This window comes from Letharia lupina (genome assembly GCF_014066315.1).
Source record: "Letharia lupina isolate WasteWater1 chromosome Unknown contig_1, whole genome shotgun sequence".
In the NCBI taxonomy this organism is placed as follows: Eukaryota; Fungi; Ascomycota; class Lecanoromycetes; order Lecanorales; family Parmeliaceae; genus Letharia; species Letharia lupina.
In genome coordinates, this window is record NW_023502970.1 from 837,842 (window position 1) to 849,678 (window position 11,837).

The 11,837-nt window shown below is 31.7% G+C and overlaps 2 protein-coding genes across 2 annotated transcripts; one reads left to right on the top strand and one right to left on the bottom strand.

Annotated features, from left to right (window-relative positions):
- Positions 1-5,621: 5,621 nt before the first annotated feature.
- Positions 5,622-6,701, top strand: HO133_000014 (uncharacterized protein; the record flags this gene model as incomplete). The annotated part of the gene is made up of 1 exon (XM_037290954.1): positions 5,622-6,701. One exon carries the CDS (start codon positions 5,622-5,624, stop codon positions 6,699-6,701), a length of 1,080 nt encoding a protein of 359 aa, XP_037157828.1.
- A 2,282-nt stretch (positions 6,702-8,983) lies between these two features.
- HO133_000015 (uncharacterized protein) lies at positions 8,984-9,920 on the bottom strand (the record flags this gene model as incomplete). Its single annotated transcript, XM_037290955.1, has 2 exons — positions 8,984-9,596; positions 9,661-9,920. 2 exons carry the CDS (start codon positions 9,918-9,920, stop codon positions 8,984-8,986), a joined length of 873 nt encoding a protein of 290 aa, XP_037157829.1.
- Positions 9,921-11,837: the final 1,917 nt, after the last annotated feature.

Sequence of the window (11,837 nt, forward strand, 5' to 3'; positions counted from 1 at the left end):
TCTTCTATTACTTTACGCTAATAATTTTTAATATTAATTAAATAATAATAATATCTTAATAGCGATAAAAGTAAGAAGATTTTTATTGAAAGATTATTATTATAAAATAATCTACTAAAAGATATTTATATCACTTACTTCTAAATATATAATTTAATTTATAAATTTAATTTTACTTTATAATAATAAAGAATCTTATGTTTTTTTAATAATAAATTATTTATAATTCTATTATCATTTATTTTCTCGCTATATAAAAATATTGTTATATTAATTTTATTATATATATACTTACTAGATTTATAAATAATAGTATTTAAATAATATTTAATAAAAAGAAAATATAATATAATTTCTAAGTATTTTTCTAATTATTATAATATTATAATAAATAAAGGAAAAAGAGAATAAAAGAAAGAAGTAATATATAAAAAAACTATAATTTTATCTTAATTTATAACGATTACGTAAAAATTAAGATAATAATTAATATTATAAAATTATAATATATTTAAATAAAGAAGAATAAAATAGATATAATAAAAGAGTTAAAGAAGAATTTAAATTTAAATTTTAAAAAAAGTTTATAAGTCTTATTATATATTAATAAATTAGTAAGTAATTAATAATTAACTTTATAAAAAATATAATATTTTATAATTTTTAATAAATTCTTTTATTTTTTAAGATAATAATAGAAATCTATTATTAAATATAATATTTATTAATTAAATAAGAAAATATAAAACTTAAACTATAATTATAATACTTATAATTTTATTATAATATATTATTTTTATAATATAATAAAATATAATTTTTAATATAATATAATTTTTAATTTAATATAATTTTTAATATATTATAATTTTTACTATAATATAATTTTTAATATAATATAATTTTTAATATAATATAATTTTTAATATAATATAATTTTTAATATAATATAATTTTTAATATAATATATAATTAAATATCTTATAATCTTTAATTTAAAAAATTTATTTTTTAAAATACTAATAAGAATCTAATTTATAAATAGAATATTTATTAATTAGATAAGAAATTATAATATATATTTATATAAAAACTATAATAATAATATATTAATATATATAAAAGAATAAAATAGAGCTAAGTTTAAGAATCTTAAATTTATATATATAGCTTATTATAAATTTAGAGTTATTACGCTCTTTAATTAAATCGACTAAATTATCGCGAGTAAATAAATTAGAATTCGTAATTATTAACTATTAAAAAAATAGATATACATTATTAACATATAAAATAACTTCTTTATTTTCTATTAAAATCGTAAGATTTCTTTTAAACTATAGATCGAAATATAGGCTTTTAGAGAAAATAAAAATTGTTAGATTTCATCTTATAATTATTAAAGCGCAAGGAATTAAGATATTTCTTATTAAAGTTCGCTTATTAAAGATTACTTATCTATTTAGCCGATAGCTCTAATAAATAAAAGAATTATAAATTTAATTTATAGATCTCTACTCATATTATATATTAGAATAAATTATTTCTATTTTTTATTATAATATAATCTTTTAGAACTTTAAATTAAAGACTTTATATAATATTAATTATAAATATAATTAAAATTCTAAATTGATTATAATTTCAAGATTAATAAAATAATAAAATATCTTATAAATTTTAATAAAAATCTTTTATAGATAATAATAAGAATCTATTATATAAATAAATTATTTATTAATTAAATAAGTAAGTATAATATATATCTATATTAAGATAAGAATTATAATATATTTAATTTTATATATAATAGAATTTTTTAGAATTTTAAACTAATTATCTTATATAATATAAATTCTAATTCGAGAATTAATATAATAATTAAATATCTATAAACCTTAATAATAAAAATAAGAATCTATTAAAAATATATAACTATTATTAATTAAAAAAGATAATATAATATATATTTATATTAAAGTTAATATAATTTCTTAAATAAGTTTTTAAAGTAAAGCTTTTAAAATTAATAGCTTAATTATCTTTTAATAATATTTAATTTCGCGAAGGACGATAGCTAATAGACTAGTATTAGAAAAATAATTAGAAATATATAAAAGACTAAATTTACTATTTAGATAATTATTTTTTAATATTAGATATATATCTAATTACGATTTTCTTTCTTTTTTCTATTTATAATAGATTTTCTAGAAGTTTTATTACTCGACTTTCTAGCTACTTTTATTATTAATATTATTTAAAATACTCTTTTATCTATTATAATTATCTCGAGAAATCTAATAAATTTCCTCTTTTTAAATTTTCTATCTTCTTTATTTATTTTTAATAACTTCGTTCTCGATTCGAATTTATAAATCTCCCTCGCTCAAAAATCGTAAAATCGTAAAATCGTAAAATTCGTAAGATTTATAAAATTCGTAAAAAATTCTTTAAATTATAAAATTAAAAATAATTATTATTACTAATATTATAATTGACTTCTTATTAATTAAATTTAAATTAATTTATAATTAACTAATTTTTTAGAAATCTATTATTACTATAACTTCTCTTTTTTCTATTAAAGTTTTACTATATTTTTTTCTAAATTATAAAACTTATTCTACGCTTTCTAATAAGTTTAAGAAATTTTAAAGTTCGATCTTATAGTTCTAAATAAATCTTAAATTAAAGTATTTTCACTCTTCGAGAATCGAATTTAATCTCGATATTAGAAAAAAAAAACTTAATTACTTTTTATAAATTTAATTTATAGACTTAAACTTATATATATTCTTTTTAATTAGAGCTATCGATAAACTTAATAAAGAAGTTTTAATAAACGCTATTTAAGCTTCTTACTTTCTCTTAATTTCAAAATTGAATTTTATAATTCTTTTAATATTAAAAAGCGTACTTTATACTTTATAATTTAAAAAAAAATCTTAAAATTTTAATAGAAAAAAAAAGTTATTCTATTTATAAATAACGTATATTTATTTTATAATAAGAGATCTCGAAAGAGCTAGCGAGCTAATATAGTCGATCTAATTTAAACGCGTAACGAACTTAAATTTATAATTAGTTTTATTAATAAATTTAAGATTTTCTAATAAGATTTTTTAACTTAGCTCTATCTTATTCTATTATATATATTAATACTATCTTTTTTAATTCTTAATAGAATATAATATCTCTCTTTATTCTTTAAAGTTAGATTTTTAAAATTCTTTAAAAATTCTTTAAAAGCTTTTATTAAGAAACTAACAAGTAAACTTAAAATTAATTAAATGTTATTAAAATAATTATATTTTAAATTTACTTTAATATTATCTTTATAGAAACTTTCGAAAATTCTTTAAAGAGCTTTCGAAGAGTTTAAGAAGTTTTAGAGAATTCTTTTAAGAATTAAAAATACTTAAAAACTCGTAGTTAATAAGCTTTTTACTATTAAAAAGTTTAAATTCTAGTATATATTTAATATATAGCTATATTAATTCACTTTTTAAAAATAAATAAATAAAATTATTAAAGTTAAAGTATTAAAGAGTAATTGAAAAGATTAATTTATATATCGAATAAGATAATTTAGTATATCGCGTAATAGCGATAAAAAGAAAAATAAGAGTTTTTATTTTAATTTATTAATATTTAATAGTATTTTTTAATAAGTATATAATTAATATATATAATAGAATAAAATAGAGTTAAATTATAAAATCTTAAATTTATATATATAATTAATTATAAATATAGAGTTAATATGCTTTTAAATTAAATCTTAAAAGTAATTTAATTAATATTAATAATTATTAAAATCTCTTTTTCTACTCTTAAACTTTTTATAACTTTCTAAGTTTCTATTAAAATCTTATAAATTCTTTTTAATTATAAGATCTAGTTTATATACTTTAATACTCTAATAACTATAAAAATTAATCTTATATTTATTTAAAGATAAGAATTTTAAATATCGCTTATTAAAGTTCGCTCGATAGCTTTAATAAGAAAACTATATATATTTATTTAAATTTAAATTTAAATTTAATATAACTTTTTCTCTATTATAATATCTTAATCTATTTTTAAAATTATAAATAATAACTAATACTTTTTAAGAAAGTAAAAATTATATAATCTAATCTTATAAGTTTAAATAAATCTTAAGTTAAAGTATTTTTACTCTTTAAGAGTTAAATTTAATATCGAAATTAGATTTTAAAATTAATTACTTTATATTATATTTAAATTTTAATATCTTTTTAATTATAAATTATATTATATATAAATTTAAAGTAGAAATATATATTATATAAAATTTTAGATTCTTTAAATATATAGTAATAATAGCTATAGTTATTTAAATTATTTAAATTAAATTTAAGAGCGTATAAATAAAAATAATTTATAATTAAAGATAGAAATAAGTAATTTAATTAGATAAAATTACGTATATAACTCTATATAAAATAAATAGTAAAATCGAGATTACTTATATCTACTTAAATTTATACTTTAAAGCTCGATAAATACGACGTATAATGTAAAGATCGATATTAATCTACGAGTATAGAAGATTATATTACTAGAAATAGAAACGTAAAATCTACGATAACGGTAACGAGCATAATGAGCCTACTATAAGGACAGTTAAGACGATTACGATACGATCTCTTAAATAAGTATAACCATCCCGGAGTAAGCCTGCTACAAGGGCAATTAAGTACAAGCACTAATATCACGAGCACGTCCCCGAGACACGCGGCAACGCCTGAGCTACGCCACCGGTTTCATAGCACGAGAAGGTCTATTAATACATAGGTGAAAGGCTGAATTAGCGGCTAACAGCAATAGGGTATACGCCGGTGGATGTACGGGATACAGGGCTAGGGTTAGCATGTGATAAGGAAAAGTGAGAAGAATTTGGAGAATACAAGTCCCCGGATCCTCCAGCAGCAAGTGAGCCTGTGATGCACAGCAGGCATTTGATTCTCAAGGCAACAGAGAAAGGCATGGAGATTCAGGACCAGGCCACTTCTCAACACATGGCCCAGTTGGGCCTAGCGTGGCTTGGCAGTATCCACATATCTACCTTCATAGCCACTGTTGTGTTCATACGGAATCCAAAGCATTTAGCACCTGACTCCGTCGCCTAACATCTCTAACCTGCACAATGTATATCATATTGAATACACAGGCGCCCTCAAGTTCATGGATTCTTTCCCGCCACTTGATGTTGGCCATCATACTATCATCACTCACCGTTCTTTTAGTGGATGGTCTCTTATCGTTCACTCTAGCGTTTCTCCACCACGCATCGATATCTGATACGTTAGATGAATCTTCGGGGGTCGACGACCGCTCACGATTATGCAAACACGGTTGTATAATAGCTTCTGGTATACTAACATTCATATGCACACTCGCATGGAGGTACGTATAGAACTTCGCGACCTCAAATCTTTTTTGGCCTCTTGTGAAAGTTCAACGTCTTTAATACTAATTGTATAATTAGCTTCTGCGAGTTCTCATTCGGGCTCAGTCATCTGCCAAACATTAGCCGGCGATCAATATCCTCTCCTTCAGCAGCAGAACATTCAGCAGCAGAACATGCCCAAATGTGGCTTCTATATCTCGAGGCCTGTCGGTCAGCAACAGAAAACCAACTAGCCGATACCACACCCGCAACAGCAGAAGAGGAGTTACTCGAAACTTCAGACGGGCCTTTGATAGCAGAACAAGAAGAAGCATTGACCCATATTCCAAGCGCACCTTCGTCACCGATACAAGTACCACCCGAGCCATCAACAAACCTCCGTCGAGCAGAAGAGGAGTTACTCGAAACTTCAGACGGGCCTTTGATAGCAGAACAAGAAGAAGCATTGACCCATATTCCAAGCGCACCTTCGTCATCGATACAAGTATTCCACGAGGCATCAACAAACCTCAGTCGGCGAAACACCGGTAGCGTAAGCCAAACCTCGGTAATATTCGACGGGAGACAAAACAGCTATCCAAACAGACTTCAAACTGCGCCCGGAGATCACGCAGTCCATAATGAGTCGCCACAAACAGCTTTGAGGGAACCCCCAAATCCAGCACCAGAATCGTTGAACTCACGGGCCGGATCCACTACGGCATCACCGGCTGGACATGACTTTGCTGATGGAGACGAAGACTTGATCCAGGGAAGCCAACCAGACATGATTGCTACCGTTTCTCACCAACCTCCAACTGCCCCTGAGCTCATTACCAATCTGACCGGTAGCGAAGCAGAGAGATGCAGGGAAAGAGTGATAGATGAGGTATTCTCGTGGGACGGTTGTTCGCTGAACAAAGAGAGTATCAGACAACGGTTGCTCTTCCAGGTTGATGAGAATGGAATACCCCTCAACAGACCACCCCGTGGAGAAATTGATGAGGAACGCGCAAAATTGGAATACTTCAGTATCAAAGGCAAGATTTTCGGTCCTCAACCCTTTCAAGTTTATGGCCTACCCGATTTATTCAACCACGATCTTCTGAAATGCTGGATATACCTAAACCAGCATCGACTATCTGCTTTGTGGCCAACAGGTTATACACCCGAATATGCGACGCTTGCCGGCGGATGGGGTGACGTCGAATTGCCCGAAAACATGGTGAGGAGGTTTGACGATGATGAGATGTCTGTCATGACTGCATCGACCATCGATTGAAACACGCACCGTGCCGGTCCATCGAATACGCTCGAACTTGTTGGCATGTAGCGCCCAAGCTTCTTGCTGGCCGAGTCGAAGTTGTCACATTGTAGCTACCGAGTGGGACGAGGGTGGTTTGCAGAAGTCCTTGGACATGCCGAGATTATTCCGGTAGCTTACCTCCTTTTTCTACCCATGTCCACATCCACACCACTCCACACCACATGGCTGGTACTAAACGCAAGCGTGTTAGTACACATACCTTCTCATCTGATCCTATTCACCAATCAGATACCGAGTGGCCTACACCGAAACGTCGCGATGTCAAAAGAATGAAGAAATTGGGGTATACCGGCAGCCAAATTCGTACCGAGACAAATATCCCACGCAGTACTCAGTACATTATTTACGAAGCCTCTACTCGTCGCCCTGGCAAATCACATTCCGGAGCACCTTGCAAACTCGACAATGACACTATCAAAAAGATGATTCACTCATTACAAGGTCGGTATCTACAGCGTATCAAGGATTGGGATACTTTAGCCCCAGATTTCGCCCCCGTGCCAGCGTATCCACCTCTGGAGTTCGGCCCACCCTTATCTTCAGATACCGTACGACATCACATGAATCGGTGGGGTTATCACAAGTGTCGGGCGTGTCAAAAAAGTTGGATAAGTCAGGATCAAGCGGGCAAGCGGAAATCATGGTGTCAAGAGCATCATTGGCCGGAGTGGAAATGGAAAATGGTATATATCTCTCAAGTTTTCAAGGCTGATCCTGGAGAAATTGACCGTAAATAGGTTTATTTCTCTGATGAGTCTTATTTTCATCAAAATTCTCGGCATACGGATTGGGTTATACGCCTCAAATCAGAGCGTTCCTGCGGCGATTGCATACAGAAACGTCGTCGTACTGCAGCTTCTCAATTTTCTGTGTGGGCCATGGTAGCCGTGGGGTTCAAATCTCGATTAGTGTTTGATCGATACACCGAGGGAGTTGACAAACGTTACAAAAATGGGAAGGTTCGTCAACAAAATTGCAAATTGGGTGGACCAATGACTCAGGAACGGTACACTCATGACATTCTTCCTATTGTACGACAACGCAAAGAGTATCTGGAGGCACGTGGCGAGGGCATGATCTTTCAGGAAGACCACGATGGGTCTCACGGTACCAGAACTCTAGACAATTGCTGTCGGTGGGCCAAAGCCGATATGGATCTCGATTACATTGATGATTGGCCAGCCAATTCACCAGATCTCAACCCAATTGAGAACGTGTGGCGTATCTTAAAGTCTCGAGTCAAGCTACATCATTCCATGACGCATCAACAACTACGTGATGCTATTGAAGAGGAGTGGGACCGCATCGAACAATGGGAAATTGATGAATATATCCTTGGGAGTAATCGAAGAGGGCCTAAAGGAGGCAAATTGGATAAAAACTGTCACATGCAGAAGCGTGTAGAACAGTGTAAGGAACGTGATGGATTAAGCATTGAATTCTAGTGGTATGTAGAAAAGAAGTAGACTTCTCTATCAATTAGTAGGAATCTTTAGTGGGGGAACCGGAATAATCTCGGCAGTGTCCAAGGACTTCTGCAAACCACCCTCGTACAGAGTCTTTGCACAGGGCTTGAACGGCCCTACTGGTTCCCATAAGCAGCCATACCATTCTTAACCGCTTGATAAAGAGACTCGCTTAATGAGCATGTTCGAAACCTGTCAAGTCACTGCTCGAAAGCCGTAAGAGGGTAAGCTGTCGTGCAAAGACCCTGTATTTCTTCGGGGCCGGGATTGAAAGTCTGAGGCTGAGCTCGGGATTTTGGTCCAAGTCTTGGAAGGACAGTATCTTTATGTAGGGATACGGACTCGCCTATACGGTTATCCGACGTAGTCCAAGGATTCAACATCTACACTGAACTTGAAGCGGTACAAAAGCGATACGATGGGAATCAGAGTTGGTATAGTTGGGTGCTTGAACTTGCTATGTAAAGTTGCAGAAGTCCGAGTATCATTTGGCATTTGCTTTCGAGATAAAGTATGTCCTTAAGCTAATCGCAAATGTGCTCTGCACTCTCCCTGCTAACAGCGGTTTTCGAAGAAAGCTGGTGTGATGGCTACATCCTAAAGAGAAGGGGAAATCTTAGCTCTATCGAACAATAATAAGAGCTCGAAGAGTGGGGCCAATGCAAGCGTCAGAGGCGTTTAGATCAGCACATGAGTAGCAGCCTGTTATGATCTCCGCTCGGGCAGCATTGAATAGCGGCACTCGCATCGAGGTCACTGTTTCTCGCTCCTTCAGCCGATGGCTTGCTTCTTCAATGCTTCCAATTCGCCCTTCCGCCATTCAATCACTTTTCCTTGCCACCTTCCCCCCTTTCCACCACCTTTGATTTCAGGTACCACTTCCTTAATCTTGGTGGCAAAGTCTTCGACAGAATCTTTGTCCCCAATGATAACGATTTGACCTCCTTTGGTTCCCTCTCCCGAAGCCAAAACAAGCACTGCACCCTCTTCAACGGCTTCTTTGACTTGAGCAACAACCATATTGATGAAGTCTAATCCTTGCACAGCACGATAAACGAATGCATTCATCCCGGTGCTCAAAACAGCCTTCACACGATCCGATTCATACTTTGCAATGTCCGTGAGCAGTTTCGTCTCTGACTTCTTCAACTCCGTAGCATTCTCTTTCACCTTACTCACATTAGCGAGCACTTCTGCAGGAGTAGTTGCTGACGACACAAGTCTCGCAATAGAACGGACAGAATGGATAGAAGCTGTGGCTAGGTTGATAGCTCGGTCTCCCGCTATGAAGAACAGACGACACTTGGTGGAGTGGACGGACTGAGTAGAACCTAACAGGAGGAGGGAGATATGCGATGTTTGACGAAGGTGAGTACCGCAGCATCTGTTGTGGTAAAGTCAATCGACTAAAAAAGAAATTAAAGAAATTAAATCGAGAGCGGGCTTACGTGTTGGCGTCGAGATTTCCGATCTTAACAACACGGACAACTCCTCCTTCCTTGTCATAGTCATCAGGCAACTTGTCACTTTGGGCGTTGTCAGGGGTCTCGACTGTGATCCCAATGTTTTGTCGTATAGCAGCGTTGCAGTTCTCTTGAATGCTTTGCATTTCATCGTCGGACGGTTTTCGGGGCACGTCCACATAGCTCATATCATTCCCTGCTCCCATGCCCCATCCAAGTGTCTCCAGATCATCATATCCATCCATGATAGCAGAGAGCAAATGCTGGCCTGTATGTTGTTGCATGTGGTCCCAACGACGCCGAAAGTCGACATCTTGACGTACAGGAGTACCAGGTGGCAAGGGTTTGGGAGAGTGGCAAACACAGTGAAGTCCCTGGCGCGTGACGACTGTGATCGGAGTAGGGTCGGGTGAGGAATTGGTCAAGGAGGTAATAGTACCATAGTCTGACGGTTGGCCGCCGCCTGAGAGCTCGTTAGCCACAGAATAATGAGGTTATAGAGAGAGAGGCAATTGTTAGAGACGTGCCCTCGGGGAAAAGCACCGAGTCAGCAAATTCGATCAACCACTGTGGAGAAGCAGAAGAAGATTTCTCGTTAGTGGAAGCTTCGGCTGCCTTGGTCTTGGTTTTGATAACAGAGAGATCGGCCTTTGGCGATAGAAGTTGGCTGCATGATACTACTTCCGTATCGAGGTTTCTGATATATGAGTCTCTCTGGCAGGTCAAAGCTCCGACAACACGACCGCGAACAGCTGGACGCAATGAAGCCATGGGTTTAAATGGCCAACGATAGGCTGGGGAAGAAGCTGTCGGTTTGTGCTGTAAGGTGAAAAGAAAACAGAAGAAACTGAGACGAATGTGCAACACGATAATCGTATGTATCTACCCCCATTTACGCCATCTTAAATCCGATAGATCCGACATACTCGTTTCCACCAGGCTGGCTGTCAGAATAAGTGGCAGTTTTGCCGAGGTACTCCCCCACCAAAACACTAAGACACCAAAACACCATTATTTGACTACATGGTTTCTAGTACTTGGTACCCATACCATCCCGATCCAAGCACTCCTGCATACGATCAGGCATACTAAGGATTAATCTGTTGATTTCCTTTTAATCAATTTGCTCTCACTCGTACATAATTACGTTCCTTAAGGCTTCTTTCGTCTTATAACGATATCTTTTAACACGTTATTTAAGAATCCTTTATATATTCTCAATTGACGAGAAATCTAGCGAGTACGAGTAATTAATATAATACTCGATATCGTATTTCTTCTTAAATATCGCTACTATATTCTTTTAAGATAGATAGCTATATATAAAGTTATTATCTTCTTTTAAAATTATATTTTTCTCGAGATATTATATTAATTATACGTACTATAGATATCTCGATTTCTCTTTAAAAATTTTAACGTAACGTAATATATCTAAATTTTCGAATCTTATTTCGTCTTAATAGAGTATTAATTTACTTTTAGAATTCTATTTTATAATTCCTTAATAATATAATATATAAGAATTTATTTAAGACTTATATTATTAATAATTCGATTTATATCGTTTATCGTAGAATCGAGTTATATAAATTTAAGCTTCTTATTCTATAGTAAAATAAATCTTATTAGAGAATCGAATATCTTTTTATTCTTCTTACTAGACTATATAATATTAATAAAATTTTTATCTCTAAAGTCTTTTTATTATTCTTAATTTTAAAAGATTTAATAATAATATAATCTAGATTAGTTATAATATAGATATAGAAAAGAAGAATAATAACGCGTCGCGATATTTTATTTAACTAGTAAGTCGATCTCGATAAAACTATTACTTATTCTAATAGTTAGTCTATTACTCTTATTTATACGTTATTCTTATTTATACGCTCTTAAACTCGATAAATTCGATATAGATAATTACTATTACTATAGCTACTACTATTATTTATTTAAATAATCTACTATTATATTCTATTATAATAGCTAGTACTATAAGATTTAAATAATTTTTATTATAATTTTTATTATAATTAGTATATTTAAAAGAATAAGATAGAGTTAGACTTAAAAATCTTAAATTTATATATATAATTAATTATAAATTCGTTAGATCTACGCTCTTCGATTAGATTAGCTAAGTTATATAGAATAAATAA